Genomic DNA, 20,246 nt, shown 5'->3' with positions numbered 1-20,246 from the left:
ATAGCCGGCTAGGGTCCAGTAGGGAACAGCACGCGATCTGTGGATCGCGACCGGCTATATTCCTCTGGTCGGCTTACTCCTCTATTTGTTCCATTTCTACGGTTTTTCCAGCGATGCGGAGTCTGGTAGAGACTAGTAGCGTGCATAGTCCATTTCGGCTGTGGCACTCACGCGATGTACCCGCTACTTGGAAGGGCTGTAGTCCTTAGAACGGTGAGATAATTTCCAACAACTACATGTGTACTATCAATATCGTACCTCCAACTTCAGCAATTTAGAAAAACTTGTAGGATTTGTCACAGACTTCAACGATCTTTTCCTGACAATGTTCTAGTTCATTTACAGGTTCATAATTTCTATCAGTTTCATATAACGTCAAACTTTTACACTGACAGGATGTTCAACTATTTATGAAAAACAAAAGGTTTTCATCGAAGATGGGACAATTTAACAGCCCCACCCTTTTCTAGTTTATGTGCTGCTTAGATATAACGTTATGTTCCTCATTTCTATCAGATTCCTACAACTCCAAACTTTTACAGTACTTTCAATTAATCATTAAACCAAATGATTTTTTTATCAAAGATGAGACAATTTGACAGCTCCATCTTCTCTTTGCAGGTGCGCATCACTTCGGGTTAACGCTGGGAAGTTTCAACTCCTGCGTGAACCCCATCGCCCTCTACATCCTCAGCCGGAAGTACAAGCTCTACATGGACTCCCTGCTGTTCTGCTGCTGCTCGCAAGGTGGCGGCGGCGAGATCCTGGATCCACGGCGCGGCAGTACCTGGACGTCCCGCCAGAGGCCGTCCTGTGACGTCAGCAGCCTGTCCGTTGCAGCGCGTCTGCTTCGCCGCCAGGAGGCGTTCTCCAACGAGAGTACGCGATCGTCGGGGTTGGAGATGGGGAGCCAGGCGGGCGACAGCTCTGAAAGGAACTCTTCCGTTGCCATGGAGTAACTATCTGTGAGGCTGAATGACAATCAGAGTTACTACAGCCAAACAAACAAACAAATACTGCCGTTGTTCCAGTGATTGTCTGTCACCTTCCTCATATTAATAATGACTTCTTGTCCGGTGTCACTAATGAAAGACACCGGATGGTTGTCTGAAACGTCTGACCGTTTCCGAAATCATATCCAGTTGCTTGAGTACCTGCTTTTTGACGAATGACTTGTTCTACTTCGCACTGCAGCTAGGCGTCGCTGCTGCAGTGTGAAGAATGCGGTCCCAAACGTGACTGAGTCTATATTCTATACCCCCCTTATCACGGGCCATGACTGACGTGGATTTTCATATCTATACAGCCTCCTCAATCTGGTGGTCACCGCCATTATAACTCTTTGGTTAAGCATAAAGAACATTTTACACAACGATTTTCCAACCTGATTAATTTATCTAAGGGGTATTTGTGCGTGAGGCTAAATAAGCACACAATCTTTAAGCCTGTAGGATGTACACTTTTGTAATTGGAATACCTTCCGGAACATTTTGCGACGTACAGTCAAACGGAAGACCACTGACATATCAATATTTACATTATACATATTCAACTCGACATTGAATCGAAATGGCTCACATATAGTTTTGAGTTCATTCATTATCTCTATCAACCATGATCCACAATTCCACAAAGTATTTACAGAACATAACGTTAATAATTTCCTTTGCTATTGTATAACTGACTACGTGTTAGACAGAAAATCATTCAGCTAAAATTCAGCTCTTGACTTAAAGATCAAGACTAATTTAAACAACTTCATGATGTACAACATCAGACCAAAACTTATCTAACAACTTCATGATGTACAACACCAGATCAATTTAACTCATTGTTTAAACAACTTGACAGTCTTCGTAATGTACAACATCAATGTAATATAAGTGATACCAGGGTACATTTTCAAACCAGTGCCCGACCGGTAAGTTTGCGGGAAAGAAAAGTATGATATAACGTTAAACGACAAATGTCAAAGCACACAAAATGTACAAAATGAGCATAGTGTGTATATTTGTTGATATACACTTTGTTTTTGTTCCTGCAAACTGTCCGACCGGGCCTTAGTTCGGAAAATGTGACCCCTGCATATTATCCGGCATTTTAGTTGCTCCTTATTTCAGAAGTACTCTACATCTTAATCATGGAATAAGTACTAAGTCTTAATAAACTATGGACCGGACATGACGCAGTTGTCATCTGACCGGAAGTTTGTAACCAAATATGTTGTAGTCTCTCTGGTACTTCGACACCAACTTCTGGAACAGGTCCGGCGGGAGTTGCGACAAATAATGATTGACAGCGTCTTCGGACGACGCGTGCGAGTAGAACGCCGAACGCGCGGGAAACGCCACCTTGTCGTCTGCACCAATGGCAGACAAGACGACCTTCGCGTCATCTTCCAGCGTGTCCACGTGACCGACGAAGTCGTAATGTATTGCACAGGGTTGACACAGGTCCAGGTACGGTCTCCAGTGTTGGTTCATTGACCTGGGTGCCGTATCCACAACGTATTGCACAAACTCATGGAACGTTATGTTTGGGTGGGAGACGTCGGTTTCGGAGATGGGGCTTGGGCGGTATTTTTCAAGGATGGTCCAGGCTTCCTTCAAGCTGAAGGTCTCCATGCGCCGCTCGAACTTGTCTCGGAAGGCGGAGACCAGGCGAGCCAGCGGGTCACGCACGAACATGAACTTGTAGTAGTGTTGTAACCTGCGGGCAAATGGGAAAAGGTGTTGTAAGTACCAGGCCTGACTTAATTTCGCTCTAGGCTGTCGGCCTGACTGAGTCAGAGAGTACTAGTAATGCTACTTGTATCGCAGCAGGTTCGTGAATGATGGACTTCCACTAGAGTGGCCATCTTTGAATCAACTCAGTTGCTCATGCAAATCTTGGAACAACCTTGGAACAACAAAGTATGAGATGATTCAGAGTCAAGGAAATACGTGTATTTACACAAGTGCTAAATTTCAATATGTTCTAAGGGACTACATGTGACCTAGAATGATAAACGATTAGAGAAGGATCACATGTTTGACATACTGCTTCAGAGGCAGTCATCAAAGTCATATAGGCAATCTGCAAATGAGCGATACTAGTACTTAAATATCGAAGCAGACGTTTAGATGGAAGATCGTGACCAACTTGTCCCAGCGTTGCTCTGACACACACCTGTCTTAAAATGCAGATCTAGACCGTAACGATTCCTCCACCAGATATTTGCTCGGAGATGACTTCACCCACCTGTAGGCCACGCTAGCGGCCGGGTAGTGGCTGAGGTAAGTCCAGTTCTGCTGGTGGAACTTGTACATGTCCATGGGGATGTGCTCCGGGTCGGAGAAGCGGCCCTCCAACACGCTGATCACCCGCTTCCAGGTCGTGCACGCTACCTGCGTGGCAGGGGACGAGAGTAAATAAAAGATTTGATGTTAGATATATAACAAGTACAGAATATTCCTTCGATCTTTACAACTGCCTGAAGTAGCCTTGAATCCAGTCTCGATAGCGTTAGCACCCTTCCGACGGTTGCTCCCCAAAGGCAAACCTTTGGTGGGAAGCAACGGGCACACACCCGTGTGCGACACTGGATCCCAGGCTACTGGCGTCCACCAGGCCATTACGAAGCATTGCGATGACCCAGAAGCAACAATACTCATCATTATCATCTTCTCATCATCAACTTCAATACCAAGTTACTGAATTATTTGCGTCTAGCTCTATGTCTATACTTTTCAGATTATACGGTTTCAGATTATACTATTGGCGAATATCAGATATACTGTGTAGATCTATCCGCGCCAATTCTTATCAGAATTGTCAACCTTTGATCAGTGTGACCGTGTAACTTTAAGAGTCAATTTCTTATTGTTGAAAAATTGATGACATGTTACGAATGATTTTGACGTGTTACGAATAATAAATAGTGACGTAATTCAGGCTTTTTCATCCTGTGATGTAAAGTTTAGATGACCAAAGAACAACGTAAGAGAAAACGGTATATTTCTCTAGAGTCGCCCCCACCTTTGGCACGTAGCAGTACAGGAACCTGTACTCGTCGTTCACGATGATGTGACGTAATGCCGACCACCGTTGCCTTGACGACAGGTCAGAGACGTCTCGCGCAGCGTTGCCATCGCGACAGCCGTGACGCAAGGTCCGTGGCAGTGACGTCACCTGCAGGGAAACCAAGCAAAAAAACGTTTAGCATGGAAGATAACGGGTGGAAAAAATTGGTCAGTCATCGTTGGTCAGTTGTGTGCGGATGACAACTCAGTAGGGGTAACGCCAGCCTGTAATGCACGCAATCCTATGGAAAAGGGGACATAAATTATTATCTCAGGAATCAAAACTTCTGACCAAGGAAAGTTTAATGCACTCAAATAGCAGTCTGTTGTGTCAACTGTTCAAAGTATAAAATTTGTCCTGTCATCATAGCCACTCCAAAACTGTCAAGATTTCAGAAGAAAAATCAAGACACTTTACCCCGGTTTCCGCGTTTTTCCTCTATGGATCACCTTACATGTCAAGATTGACCGACTGGAACTACTAGTCGGTTTAAAGGTTTTTAAATGGCTCCAGTTCTACAAATTAAACAAAAGGCTTTTTCCTGAGCCCACTATGGTTATCAGGCTGTAGATGCCATAGCTACTTTTTCCCTGTTGAACCCTCCCCTCTCGAACACTGGTCCTTTATTGGCTCCATTTGGGACTGGTTACCGTGCGTAAATCAGGGGGATGTCAGACCGACCCATCCAGACAGACACCGGCCGCCTTCTCACGTCAAGTCAGAAGCCTGGAAACAGCTGTCCTTTATTATAGGACACTGTAGATGTCGCGTGTTACACGTTTGATTTACAGTCTAGACCTACTTTCGACCGATACAAACTAATTAAGGAACCTACGACTTGCCAAATCGCTTGCCAAACCCGTAGCCTTCTACAGAATAACGGGCTGGATTATTTCTTTTGAGGATAACCTTTTTGTGACTTGGTACATTGCCCACGGTATGTACGCAATATTGTAACATAGTAGTTTTTTAGTTGAGAAAATATTAGGGTAAGGGACTTGTTCAGGGCACAAATATGGACATAAGGGACGGTCTTTTCTTTCAACCAATATGTGTAAACAGTCAAATCAAGTGACCATCTCTACGTAAGAACTTCCTGGCCAAAGTGATGACCACTTTTTGGAGGTCCCTTAGAGACCCTTAGATCATCATCATATTTTCTTTTACAATGACCACCTGTTGACAGAGACACAGAGACAGATTTTATCCGTGCCCTGTGTACTAGTGGTCTTCTTTCGCAGTTTTGACAGCGTCCAACGATCTTCAAAGTCATAAGATCGCGTTTTACTGAGGCACCTGTGGAAAGACGAGCTCACCCATAAAACGAAGATCGACACACAGGGGTCATCAGAGGTCATCAGAGGTGACTGACCCCGTGTGACAGCCCCAGGCCTGACTGACACGTGAGAACCTGCGAACAACTAGTGCTGCCATGGTCATCTGTCCGGTGATATCCTTACTGCCAGTTATCCCGTGAAAGTGATCTCAAACCAGTTTAGCCCATCGAAGAGCTAAGCTACCGACTGTTCGCGATCGCGACAGAGAAGACAAGTAGTGGTAATACGATGAGAAGTGGGTGTCCTGTCCCATTGGAACTGTTTCCAATAGTGTGCATATTGGGTGAAAGACAACACACAGAATTTGACGAATCATAGAAATTGTAAAAGAGCGTTTGAGGCTAACCTACTCGCAGATTTAGAAAGAAAGGTTGATAGTATTTCTGATATATGAAGACCTTACTCATCCCCATTCAGTGTTACGGACTTCTAGGTACAACCAGCTGCGACTCTGATGAACCGATCACAAGATGCAGAAGATATTAGATAACCATGAATCTCAACATGTTCAAGAAATTAAAGGGGCTGAGGTTTCAATAGCCTGGATGCCCGCAGCCGTACTATGTACCATGGGATCCGCGGAAACTTAAGGATGGCAACCTGTCTAGGTCTTCAATGGGATGTTATGAAGAAACTTTCAAAGGTTCCCACCAGATAACGCAGTTACTAATTGACTTAGGTATCCTCTTACGTTTGAGATCCAGTGAGAGGAACACAAAAGGAATAGCTTTTTTTAAGATAACGTAGTCCAATAGCCGTTTTATATCATTTTAGGACCATCCGGCATAGGGCAGTGGGTTGTTATCCACTGTATCTAGCTAGGGCACAGTATTGAGAGGCGAAGCCCAACCCTCTCCTTTCACCACCTTTTACCTCCCAAACCGCAGTCAGATCCCCATGTTTACACCTGGGTGAAGTGAGGGAAATCGCGTAAAGTGCCTTTCACGAGGGCACTAGATCCGCAGCATATGTAGGGATTTGAACCCTGGACCTCTGGCTTCTGAACCAAATACCCTGCAATTACGTTCTTGGGTCACGATGGGTGGAGGCCATGTTTTGGTGAGCTTCAGTTACGTATACGCCACATAATCCCACTTTAATGTGTTATAGTGTTATAGAGAAAAGCACTTAGACTTGGAGTAACTCTAATGTCATAATTGACTGTTTAACAGCCTGTGAACATACGGTCGGCTAGGAGTGCGTACGTTACCATGGCAATCATCATCCTCGGGAGACGTCATCAAACTTAATAACGTCACCCTAATCGGGACGTGATGCTCGAAGAAGCTCTTAGCATCGGAGCCGAGGAAATCCGATTATCGCGATGTCAAATCGGTTAGCAACGCCATCAACACACGACACAGCCAGGGGAAGATCATTGATGTCTGCTAGGTAGTGTAGGCATGCACTCTCACTGCACTTGCGTCGAGCTTGTGTCACTGCGGGGTTCGAAAGATACTCAACGCATTCCAGAGATAAAGAACGAGTTTTGTTGCGTTATGCGAGTGTATTTTGTTGTCCTCTAAGTCATACTTTTACCAATATTTAGATCATAAAAAATTCGGCGAAAATAATTACAGCGCCGCAATGAACGAACCCCGCAGTGCCGCACCGGTGCCCAAGTGCAGTGAGATACCAGCTTTAGCATCGCCATCAACACACGTCACAGCGAGGGGAAAATCATTGCTGTCTGCTGTAACATTGATAAAAGGCAGCGAAGGCATTGACATTGTCCTTATACTTGATACCCACACATCAAGTATCAATACAATCCATCCAGACACTCTAGAATGCCTGGATGGACTGTATTGATGAAACCTAGTACCTCGAAATGATAACATTTTTGGTCCCTGGTGCATGGAGTATGGCATAGTTGATTGTCTGTTGATATAGGGAAGAGGAAATATAACATTTACAGTGTTTTGCTGATGCGGTCAAGTTGCCTCAGTCTCAGTTCATATGTTCTATCGATTCTCTGCATCCTGAGATATCAAATAGCATCGTCATCAATAGTCTGTGTAACGTAAACTCCGCTATCCAGAGCTTGTAGCCTCCTCCCCGCGGCGCGGCAATGTACGGCGGGCCTGAGAAGCGCGATTGAATCAGGCTACGTCATCAACAGAGAAACATCATTGATGCATTCCGCATGTTTTATATAGTGATTATAGTGATATAGTGTAGATAAAATATTTACATTGTTCTGATGCTTCATATTTTATATCTGTGCTCTGTATCTGTATGCCTGGACGTTTTGTACTCGGAACGCAACGCTATTAACAGAATAGGGCAATTAAACATATATCATTGACATCTGGTGTTAACAGCGATACGTAAAGAATGAGACATAGAGGAAATATTTAGTTTGCTCTGATGCGACCTAATTGCTTAAGTTTCATTTCCTCTGTTTTGCCAACACTTCATTTTCAAGGTCGTTTAAGCTGCTTGTTGAGGAAAAGTCGTTTCGGATTTGTTGTAATAAAGGACGTTCACGCAGACATTCATTCATTATTTACATGTGGGAAGGAGAGGCGCCCCAGCGTCTGACGTACCGGATACGCCGCGCCGGGTACATCATGTATGCTTCGCTTGGCTAGCATCGTTAGTCTAACTACGCTTGCTATTATTTTTCGTCTCCCTCTGCTTCCAAAAAAAGAAGTCAAACCCAACCTGTTTAGAAATAGCCAACACTAGTATTAGAGTAGAAAATTGTTTATAACTGTTCATTGCTCCGGATCGCTGGTGATCGTAGAAATGGAACAAATAGAGGAGTAAGCCGGCCAGAGGAATATAGTCTGTCGACTGTGGATCGCGTACTGTTCCCTGGCCGGCTATATTCCATTTCTACGATTTTTCCAGCGATCAGGAATCTGGTAGAGACTAGTTCATTGCCACTTGTATATCTCCTATGTTTCTACCATGTACTTGCAATTATTAGCCCTCGGGCATGAACTTGCAAATAAACTTCTTCCAATAACTTTCCAAGGGAGTTTTGCTACAGAGGAGTCAATCAGCCGCAGGAGGGGGAACATGAACCTAAGAGTAGACTTACTTTTTTTTATTGCAACAGATAAATACATAACATGATGCATGGCGACACACTCAAGCTCAACATGCTTATTTTCATGCCGTCATCAGAAACAAACTGAGAGTACAAAAGAACATTGAAACAAATACAGACAAGCAAAGCATATAAGTTATAACAAAAGTAATGTTAAGTAACACCACATAAAGAAATCATAGAATATAAGAAAAGTCATTTGAATATAGGACTTACTTCCCCTGGCCAGGCCAATTTTTCGATTATTTTACCCAGTCTACGATCCCCGCACCCCCATAGGAAGGCCTGGTGGAGACTATAACATGGCACGCACTGTCTTGCGTCAAGCTGTATCAATCTCCAATTTCCTACCGGACTGGAACAACTCTATTCTACTTACTCGCTCTACTCTAGATGTACAAAGAGAAAGTCGTAATGATTCAGTGCAAAATCACGTCTCGGATTCCGCAGACCCAAGAGCTTGGAAAATGTTATAATTTTTATCTTTTGGGCATTAGGCCACGTTGATTTGACTACATGGATGACATTCTCTGGTAACCCCTAAACCGATGCGAGCGTGTGAATAAAAGAAAAAACAATTTGGCCAAAATTGCCTTCATAATGATATTCAAGTGGTAAGGAAGGTGGAAAAAATGATTGAACACACACTCTGAGTATGATATACCGATTTAATAGATACCAAATTCTTCACTTTTTTTCTTTTATATCTCCTTCTTTGACACAGGAATCGACGTTGAAATTCTATGACATTAAAGGCTAAAGCGTCTCTTCGAATTCTGGGACCAGAGATTTTAGGAAAGATCTGTTCCATCAGCACGATTTCACTTGACATCGGACAGACATCAAGTGTATCATGTCAACAGTATAAATGGCACCTAAACGTAAAGAAACAGCGCGAACAGATGCACTCAGTAATGGATTCGTTCCGTTTTCATGCAATCTGAAAACTGAGACTCCTAGAGGGGTTTGGGTTGCACCACAAGCCATGCTTTCGTTTAGCAGGGGCTTGTTTGGAGGTTATCAATATCTTAAAGACCAAGGTGAGAGGCTATGAGATGTAACGTTGGTACATGTCTTCCTGTTTGGCATTTGTGAAACATGAAAGTGCAAATAAAGTTTTGTTGGCTAGTCCTTTACATTTCATGATAATTTTAGACGTATGCATGCACAATTCGTTCAATTGACTTGTGGACGGCATGGAAAATAACAAGAACAGCATAATAACAAGAAAAGCATTGCGAGTGTTTTGAAATCAAGAAAGCTTTGACAGATCTTTAACCTGGTTACCAATCCCCAGCACGATCTCATAGAAAGTATTTTTGAGGTTGGGGTATGGTATGATATTATCCAGGTTAACAGATCTTGGGCAGTGTAGAAAATCTTACCCAGTCGTTTCGGTTTTAGCCTATCAAGCAAGCTTGTGTCTCATGGAAATTCTACCACAATCTCCCTGAGTTGAATATACCATTTTCGGTCGTGAGGAAGTATTTTTCTTTAATTTAAACGAATAACTTTCTATTAAAGGAACTTTGCCAACCCCTTCCCGAGCCCATCAGTCCCGTCAATACAAACCTAATTTGTGCCCCACTGCGGCAGGAATTGGACGCGGTCGCGGCGAGTCACGGAGTGCAGAGAACTAATCCGGGACAGGAAAACTCATCCGATTCGCTTTCTCTTCCCACAACAAATTTTGACCTAGATAATCCACGCACAGCGTTTAAATCTACCGAAACTTTCTCTTCTTTTGATCAATCCTCTTTGCTTTGATACTCTAGCCGGGTCTATTAAAACCAGTAGCGGCGCAGGTCTTTCCGAGGGATTTTCAGGGAGAGTTTGTCGTTCTAGCTAGAGACACTAGACTCTTGAAAAAGTCTAGTTATCCAAGGAAATTGCACCACAGACACCTACACCGACACTTACACCCCCACCCCAACCTCCCAGTGGAGTAAGCATGTTGACCAAAGAGCCGAGGAGGTGGCCTAGTGCCTATATAGGTCCTGGAAACTCCATAGGGACGTTTGGAAGTGGACCAAAGCGGTACAGAGGTTGGAGATCAGGCTACTCTCTAAACAAAAATCACTGTTTACAAAGAATACAGATGTCTGAACTTGGTGAGTGCAGTTGGTCTCCTAAAGTAAAGATAAACAAAGATAAATTTCTGTGTAGAAATCTCCTGTAGAGATGAAACATTTAGCGCGCTCTTCTGGAGGCGCCACAGCCATTAGACACTCTTTCTCACCTATCAGATACAGTTAACCTGACATCGAACACCTCACATGGCCACCTAGTCTCTACCAGACACCGTTGGTCGCAGAAAACAGCAGAAATTGGCCAGACAGAATGATGAGCTAGTTTTAAACTACACTCTATGGACGGTAGCCTGGATTCCAGACCCCTAGCCCGATCTCTATTATCTATCGTGAAGGGCGTTTGTCAGGGTCTACTCAGTTGGCCTATGTTGGCCCTGGAAACAGTCTGGCATCCTGGCTATCTCAACGGCTAACTCCTCGTGCATATTATTCCGTTGATTTGACCAATTTCTATTATTTGCTGCAACCTATGGACTCGAATTCCTTGGAGTAAAGACTATAAAAGATTCCCACCTTCCCGCCAGTGGTGCGGGTCCTCTCCCCTCTGATATCCCGCGTGTCCTGGCCCGCATGTTGGCGGGACTGTGCGTCCAACTTCCCCGCCGGAAATCTGAGCGCCTCCCGCTTCCCTGCAGCAGCGTCCCCGCTCGTGTCACCACCGAGGCCCGATATCTGCCCCACCGACGCTCTCCGGTCCACCAGCGTCGCCAGGAGCGTTGTCATGACGACCAGGAGGAGGAGGAGGAAGAGGCAGCGGCGGCTTCTGCCCCATCCCGACATCACGCCATCTCAGGGGTCTGAAAGGTAAAGGTGAGGGGATGAGACGACAGGAAAGGACAACCGCGTCTAGTATAGTTAGCGGTCCTCTAAAGGAAACTGGCATCTACGGGGGTTGGGATCTACCAATTCTTCATGGGGGTGTTTTTGAATACGTTACAAATGTGGACTGTACCGACAGCAATCGTATACCGTATAAAACACTTCAGACGCAGTACTACGGCAACAACTTAAAGTAATATGTATCTGCTTGAAGACAAACAATGTTAAACTCTCCCCAACCCTTACTAACGTTAGGATTCATGTCGACAAATGCCTTTCTGTGGAATGGAGTAGAATAGACGGTCGACCAGTTATGAATCCTGCACGATTTCCAGTTTCCAATTTACTGCCATTTCTGATTATTGAAGCCCTGCTATCCATGCCTTCCCATATGCTTGTTTACATGTAGTCTTGATATCAATGCTGACTTGTCCCCAACCGCCCTCTACCTCCCTTCCGAGGCCTTGGCCCCGCAGGTGAAGCAAGCATCAACCAAGCATCAACATGCCGAGAAATATAATGGGTGCAAAACAGAACGCGCTTTTTCGAAATAAATGACACTAGTACCCACATCCCTTAGGCTTTATATTGAAATGTGTCTATCAATCCCCTGCCACCCTCCCTCTCTGATACATACACAGTATATAATAGTACTACGAAGACCTTGACCCCGCAGGTGAACCAAAACGATAAACATTCAGAAAATCATGGGCGCAAAACAGATCGCGCTGCTTCGAAATAAGTACCACAAAGACCCCCCATACCTTAATCTTTATGTCCATACCTTAAGCTTTATGTTGATTTGTGTCTATCTATCCCCATCCACCCCCTTCCCAATTATAATACCAAGGTCTTGCAACCGCAGGTGATCTCAAGATAAACATTGAGAAAATCACGGGGCGCAAACAGATCTCTCTGCGGGCGTATTTACGCCTGACCCCACACAACACGTAATCTCTATCCCGACAGAACCAGCTAATACCAGCGGACCTGCTCCCGGTCTGATTGCTTGCAAATTGGCAGAGCGTGGCCCAACAGATCCGAGTGTACCGATATATTCCCTGGGAACTTGGACGAGATCCAGCGTCTTCAATCTGTCTAATTCAGTAGGGAGTCAGTAAACACCGTGTGCATAAAACTGTAGCTGCTACATCCACTTTTCGCTGTAAGTGTAACGTTAGAATTTAATGCTGACATTTGTCCTATGACGACAGCTACGACAACAAATTGAGAACAGTGAGAATAGTGTCAAGTTCAACTGTCTTGTAATCGAAACGATTGGCGTAGGTAGAACATTGTCCAACCTCGCTTAAACATAGTATTTTCTTGTGTCACTGCACCGTGCGACTGAACCTTTGCATATTTTTCATACCACCTGTGGATTTTATTCTAAACCTAACGTTATATCTGTCTTTCGCGTCACGACCTAGTTCGAGAAGTTGATTATGAACATTAATCATTAAAATGTTTCCAATGTTTCTAGATCGTCACTGTGTGCATTTATTTCCTCAAATCTCGTACTAGTTGAGCTGCTGTGAACCGGATGACTTAACATGCATAGTTACGTGAGTAGAATAAAAGGAATAGAGTGTGGCACAACATACGCCTACTACCTTCGTCATAGTACTTAACAGTACACTTGAATCAACGTCAAACCCAACCCCGTTTCGACCTGCATATTAGGACGGAAGCCTCGGTCATTCCAGTCAATCTAGACAATCCCTCAACAGATTATATAATGTGCTAGTAGTCAAACAGTTCAGTTCAATTCATTCGTACAAGTATAGGATTGATCGTACATGCACGTAAATTGATATGACCATGGCCGTCCAAATATGTTACAGAACAAGAAGTGCAACAGGTCATTGCATTGCGAGAAAAAAAGGACCAGCAGAAATCTCGAATTTGTATCAAAGACAACAGATCACATATGGAGAGGATTTTGTCTTGAAGCCTCTTGATATGTTTCTGTCACGATAGCACATTGACATTGTCACAGACACGCCCACATACAATGTTTGAGATTTGTAACAAGTTGCCTACCCGGTTTTCAGTGGAGACTGTCCTTCTGCTGTGCCCTTGTTTAGGACAACGGTTCAGTACGCCCACCAACCTTGAACTGAAGCGGTCACACGCCAGTTACCCTGTACAAAACACATACACACATGGGGGAAACGTTAAAAACCCGTTCAACATGTTTCATGTAACGTTAACTATACGGATTCACGTGAACTGTGGATCACTGGAACGCCCCATACAGGTTTTTCTTCGGAACGTTCCACCTAAAACCGGAGGGGTGTAACTTAGTTTCTTAGTCAAACAGTGGATATAAAAAAAATTAGTAGAGTGCTAATGGCAATGGACGTCAATGTCAAAGAAAAGAGTAAGTTAAGGTAAATCACAGTGTTGGAATTCAGGAACAAAACGAAAACACAAAATGGCCTCTACTGTAAAGAACGTATGTACAACATGGTATAGCCTCAAGCTATGTTCGACGGTTTGCTGTACTATAACAATGGCTGACTCAAGGTTGCACTGGCGGCTCAAGTGTGTGTGTGTAACAAACAATGCATTCTGGAGAGCAGCACTCAGCAAACCGTTGAACCATAGATCCGATCTCCTGAGTCCTCTTTACAGCACAGTCCGTGGTTCAATATTGTGGCTCTTTAAAAAGAAAGGCTATACTCTACTCTAAAGTGTTTGTTGTTCGTCGATGCTTCCTTGCTGTGTTCACACAACACCCAGTGTAACCGTAAAGATGGTATCTCACTGCAGTTGCGTCACGCTTGCGTCACTGCGGGGCTCAAAGAATTTCAGAGATAAAGAACGAATCTTCTTACCTTTTGCGTATTTTGTCGTCTTCTGAGTCATACTTTTACGTATTATGCAATATCTAAATTATAAAACTAGAAAGGCCGACATTTGCTTAAGAGCAAATACAGCATATTTCAGCCATACCCCTTCCCACGCAACATTGGACTGTTCCAAATCACCCCTGCGCAAAAATGGAACATCTTAACAGTACATTATCCCCCAAAGTGGACTGGAATTGTGAATTGATTCCAGGTAAAGACAGAGCTTGCTTCTATTTTTCAGAAAATGACAATAATCACACCTTCCATTCAGAAAATTTTCATCATGACTGAAAATTGTTGAATGACTTCATGTAATGTCATTAACAATTTTCAGTACGATAACTAGGTGTAAGTTTAAAAAAGTATAAGCTCCTTGTGATGTGGGTACATTTATTATTGCAGTGAACTTTTTTATTCAAGTAGGGCATACGATTTAATAATTATCAAGCAGGTGCAGGTACTGTAGGAGCGTTTGTTTTCTTCAAGCTGTAAAACTGTTAAACTGTTTTACTTTGTATGCAATCAGCCATCGAGCCTATTCTTATTTTAGTTTAACAACTCAGTCCTGCCAGACCCGGAAGATACGATTGAACCTTGTTCGAGGATTTATTTTCGTCTGTCTGGTCAGTCTGTTCATACCCTGGCGCTGAGATTGTTTTATTGGGCTGAAACTCTGGCAGTTTAAAGTTACTTACAATTTAAATGTTCAAAGTTTATGTCAAACAACAACAGCACTAGGAACACATACATTTGCTCTGGAGAAAATACAGCAGTTTTCGCAAGTTCCAGTCCAGTGATAGAAATGTGGCCACTATAGACAGGTGGTCACTATAGAGAAAAATGCTCATCTATTGACTAGGAGCCATACGTGATTTCAGTACACTGATCATTAATCATATAAACATTGCACAGGTAAGCCAATTGTTTAGATGTACAATTAAGTTCAAATAATTCTGAAGAGAAATATTGATGAGAAAATAATCATTCTCGCCACTGTCTAACTTATAATTACGTATCAAAACTAAACGCAGATTTTCTAACTAACGCACCTTTCGCCGACTTCATCAAAGGACCGCCGGCTATCAATCAAACACGGCTGTTGATTAGACTTACAGTTTCAAACAGTCATGTGCTGTGTGCCAGTTGACAGCGAACTTCATGCTACGTGATGTTTTACATTGCTTGGACCTTCTATCCTACAGCGGTGCTTCTACAAAATATTTATACTGTAACACTGAGTCCCACATGTTTTATAGAATAGAATTTGACGCAGAACAGCGTTTTCTGCTGGGTATTTTTCTTGAAACATGTCCGTGGGAATATCAGCGAGGCGGCGACGTAGGGATATCAGACCGTCAACAAAAGTCGCACGGCGACTAACGGCGCAGCGAAGATACTAGCGCTTCAACTAAGGATGGCAACCCGTACAATATTTTTGTATACTGTTGAGCTAAGTAAAGTTTGTTGTTTATGAGGTTTTAGTTGTCTTTGAGGCTTTGATCCGAAATATTTTAAAGTCAAACTGCTGAAGAGAAGTAAGTGACTGCTACGATTATCGTAGATATGGCCCTAAAAAACTGATAAAAGAAGCCTTCTCAATAGTCTAAAATGCAAGAGCTTCCGGGGGGGCTTCGCCCACCTGGGTCCCCCCCACAGTGGCCCTGCCCCTGGACCCCGCCAGGGACATTCGGCGGCCCCCGTACCCCTGTCCGACGCTTTGAAAAAATCCTGGCGAGAAGTCTGTACGGCCTGAGTCTTCAAGTTAACGTATTGTGTGGTCCCGCTTATGAATATTAATTAGCCTTCACTTTCCTCTTCGCTGATTGGCTGAAACATTAATTGAATTAACTCTTCCTGCCGGCTAGACGCAGGTGCAGATGTCGGCTCTGTGGGGTGAACGTCCGAAAGGTCATGGCATGGAGAACGAAAGAAAACCAATTTCCCCTTGAAAAAGTGCTGTAATTAAGCCTTTTACAGTACTTTATGCCAAAAATTTTACTTGGATCATTTTACCAACTATCTTATGCCTATCTATACCAAATGTTACTCATACCAGGGTACAGGTGTGCAAAATATACCGTTATAAGACCGTCAACAACAGTCGCACTGAGCTAACAGCGCAGCGAAAATACCATCGCTAGCGTTTCAACTTCGGATAACAAGTTATAAGTACTGTTGAACTCAGTAACGTTAAAGTTTGTTTTTAGTTGCCTTTGACGGTTTGACCTGAAATAGTGTTACGCTAAACTCCTGAAGAGAAGTTAAGTGACTGCTGCGATTATCATAGATATGCCCCTAAGAACTGGTACAATATAAAGCCTTCTGAATAGTCTAAAATGCGAGAGCCTTAGGCGGGCTTCGCTCCCCCTGGCGGGAACACTGCTATATACGGGATCATGAGGCCCCGCCTATGAATATTAATTAGCCTTTGGCCTCCCCTTCGCTGATTGGCTAGGTCTTTGATTCAATTAACTCTCCGACTGACGCGCACAGGTGTGGCTCTGTGCGGGGTCACGGAAGGTCACGTCAGGATGCCAAAAGAAAACAAATTTCCCCTCAGAAAAGCGCCAAAATTAATCATTTTAAAGTTGTTTATGTCAAAAATTTTACTTGAATCTTGTTACCAAGTATCTAATGCCTATCTATACCAAATTTCAGGTCATTTAATTGTAATACCAGGGTACAGGAGCCAAAAGTGTCCTTTTTTGGTCAAAAATTGGCCAAAAATCGCAAAAATAAGCATTTTGTTGCACTGTACACCAAAAGTGTTATCGAATTTATATGAAGGGATTATCAAGGCACATCTGTGTCAAATTTCAGCTCATTCGGTTGCAATACCAAGGTACAGGAGCCAAAAGTGTCCTTTTTTGGTCAAAAATTGGTCAAAAAATCGCAAAAATAAGCATTTTGTTGTACTGTACACCAAAAGTGTTATTGAATTTATATGGGGGCATTATCAAGGCACGTCTCTGTCAAATTTCAGCTCATTTGGTTGTAATACCAGGGTACAGGGGCCAAAAGTGTCCTTTTTTGGTCAAAAATTGGTCAAAAAATCGCAAAAATAAGCATTTTGTTGTACTGTACACCAAAAGTGGTATCGAATTTATATGGGAGCATTATCAAGGCACATCTGTGTCAAATTTCAGCTCATTTGGTTGTAATACCAGGGTACAGGGGCCAAAATATACAGTTTTGGTCTAAAATTGACCAAAAAATCTCAATAAAATCATTTTAGAGGCAGATATGAAAAAACTGAGAAAAAAGCATCAAGGTATTGGCCTATTCTACCCCTGTGCCAAATTTCAGGTCATTCGGTCCAGGAACGGCGGAGATGAATCACTTTGAAGATTTGACAGGAGAAAGAAAGAAAGAAAGAAAGAAAGAAACATTACGAATACAATATATTTCACCATACTATGTATGGCTGAAATATAATAATCGGAGAAAATAAGAAAACAGTGACGCAGTGAACGAACCCCGCAATGATGCAAACTTGACGCAAGTGCAATGAGATACCACCTAGGCGCGACGGTGCGCAGAAATGAAATAAAGCAAAGACCATTTCAGTGGCGCCCGCGTCCGGATAACCTAGCTTACTTGCTGTTGCCCCATTATCAATTTGTTGTAATGATAATTAGTTTATTATATTTCAGCCATACCATAGGTATGGTGAAATATATTGTATTCGTAATGTTTCTTTCTCCTGTCAAATCTTCAAATCGATTCAACTCCGTCGTTCCTGGACCGAATTACTTGAAATTTGGTACAAGGGTAGAGTGGGTCAATACCCAGGTGCTTTTTTCTCATTTTTTTCATATCTTCCTTTAAAATGATTTTATTCATGTTTTTTGCAATTTTTATGTACATTTTGCCCCCCTGTTCCCTGGTGTTACAGCCGAATGACCTAAAATTTGGTACAGAGGTGCCTTGATCATATGCCCACAAAATTCCAAAAACAATTTCGGCATACGGTACAGCAAAATGCTTAATTTTGGGGGTTTTTTTTGCATTTTTTGCCCCAGAAATGACATTTTTTGGCTCCTATACCCCCATTTTACAACCAGATGACCTGAAATTTGGTATAGGAGTGCCGTCTACATATGCACACATGAATTCATTGACACCTTTGGCATACGGTACAACAAAATGCTTAATTTTGGAATTTTTTGGCCATTGTTTGACCAAAAACGTACGCTTTTGGCTCCTGTTCCCTGGTCTTGTAACCAAATGACCTACATTTTGGTAAATAGGTGCACTAGATATTCATTCAAATGACCCATGTACAATTTCTGGCATAAACCACTTCAAAATGATATATTTGGGTACTTTTTTAGTAATTCTCCACTGGCCAGAGGGTCAACGACCTCAAGGTTGATTAAAGAGGCAACCAATCACGTAGCCTGAGTCAACATCCCGAAGGGGATTGGCAGCCAATCAGTGAGCCCGGTGTTATCTGGATGAGTCCATTCTGGCACGGAGGGGGTACATATTTTTTAAATTCATCTTTGGACTGTTGATTATATAATGTCTCTCAATGGGAGTATTTTTGAACTGGACTATTTTGCAATTTTACATGGGGTGTACTGGAAGAGTCCATTCTTGCATGGAGGGGGGCATTTTTTAAAAATTTGTTTATGGACTTTGGTGATTTGATATGTCAAAGTGTTTCAGTGTGGTTATTTTTTGACTGGTCAACTTTGCAATTTTACATAGGTTGTGCTGGAAGAGTCGATCCTTACATGGGGGGATTTTTAAAATCCATTTTTGGGACTTTGGTGATTACGTCCAAGTCCAATTTTAGCGGATGTATTTTTGGACTGCACCACTTTACATAGGGGCATCGCAAAAAGAGTCCATTCTTGCATGGGGATGTTTTCAAATTTAGTTTTAGAAAGGTGATAATTCAATATTCCATTTTTAGTGGAAGTGTTTTTGGACTGGTCTATTTTACCTTTTCATGCCTTTTTTGCTTAGTTCAACCTTGACCATGTTTTCAGTGAGAGTATTTCTGGACTGGTCTATTGTGCAAATTCACATGGGGTGCACTGGAAGAGTCCATTCTTGCACTAGGAATTTTGTAAGATTCATTTTTGGGTGTCATTAAGTGTCATTAGTGGAAGTGACTTTTAAACAAAAGTGTTCGATTCTTGCACATGGGTGATTTTGGAATAGTCTGTTGTTGCATGGGGAGGGAGATGGCTGAAATATGCTGCATTTGCTCTCAAGCAAATGTCGGCCTTTCTAGTTGCAAATTCTAGCCCAAAGGCTAACGTTACATGACACGTAAGTGACGCAACATGAAAATAATGGATATGCAATATGCATGTGACTACTCTGGTCGAAATGCTGGGGGTTTGGCTTCTTTTTGAGACAACGAAAGACGAAGGACCAGTCCTCAGTCTTGACTCGAACTTGAACCCGGCATTATGTATACCCGGCTAGAAGTTGAGCTCCGATGACTACTTCACACACAGACCTCCCTTTCACCATTGAGTCAGAGTGGTGACCGATCCCAACACTCCAAACACAGCTGCCCGTGTAACGGTACAAAGCATACCCTGAACAAAATCGACACCCGGGTACAGGAGTATACCTGGAGTATAGTTTGGACTGTTACATCGGAAACCAGTCGGTCACATCACCCTAGCTAATAGATGACATTAATGACATCACTCATATAATAAAATAAAGAGGATGATATGTCAGACTTGACTTCGATTCAACACAGCAAAAAGGCCAGTCTTCGACTTTCCTACAATCCCAATATGGCCTTCTTCGTGAGGAATGACCCACAACGTCGGACACGTGATCCAGCTGGCACCTGACTCAGTATCGGATCACAAAGTTGTGTCCTTGGGAAAGGCACTTAACATCACATCCTACTTTCTCACTCGACTCAGTTGAAAAACAAAATCAGTACTTAGCTTCCGTTAGGGACGTAAAGCTAGAGGTCCCGTGTTTGAGGACTGCTACACTGTACACGTCCAACACGCCCCCTCCAACATGTTAAAAATCCCACCACACT

General features: G+C 43.0%; 2 protein-coding genes across 3 annotated transcripts in view; one reads left to right on the top strand and one right to left on the bottom strand.

Moving 5' to 3' along the window:
* The window catches only part of LOC118419279 (endothelin receptor type B-like), a 6,408-nt gene extending 5,449 nt beyond the window's left edge, over positions 1-959 (top strand). The window contains exon 7 of the mRNA XM_035825627.1: positions 622-959. Within this exon, the coding sequence (XP_035681520.1) occupies positions 622-959 (338 nt within the window). The remainder of the gene's footprint in view (positions 1-621) is intronic.
* Positions 960-1,881: 922 nt separating this feature from the next.
* LOC118418914 (carbohydrate sulfotransferase 14-like) overlaps positions 1,882-20,246 on the bottom strand; it is a 30,334-nt gene continuing 11,969 nt past the window's right edge. For both annotated transcript variants that reach the window (XM_035825057.1, XM_035825056.1), the window contains exons 2-6: positions 13,410-13,510; positions 11,061-11,344; positions 4,018-4,170; positions 3,241-3,386; positions 1,882-2,709 (exon numbers count right to left, since the gene is read on the bottom strand). In XM_035825057.1, coding sequence (XP_035680950.1) covers positions 2,193-2,709; positions 3,241-3,386; positions 4,018-4,170; positions 11,061-11,327 — 1,083 coding nt within the window. In that variant the 5' untranslated portion in view covers positions 11,328-11,344; positions 13,410-13,510 and the 3' untranslated portion in view covers positions 1,882-2,192. The remainder of the gene's footprint in view (positions 2,710-3,240; positions 3,387-4,017; positions 4,171-11,060; positions 11,345-13,409; positions 13,511-20,246) is intronic.

The sequence above is a fragment of the Branchiostoma floridae genome, chromosome 7, assembly GCF_000003815.2.
Source record: "Branchiostoma floridae strain S238N-H82 chromosome 7, Bfl_VNyyK, whole genome shotgun sequence".
NCBI lineage: Eukaryota > Metazoa > Chordata > Leptocardii > Amphioxiformes > Branchiostomatidae > Branchiostoma > Branchiostoma floridae.
Note: the sequence above shows the minus strand (reverse complement) of the source record. Positions and strands in the feature narration are given on the sequence as shown.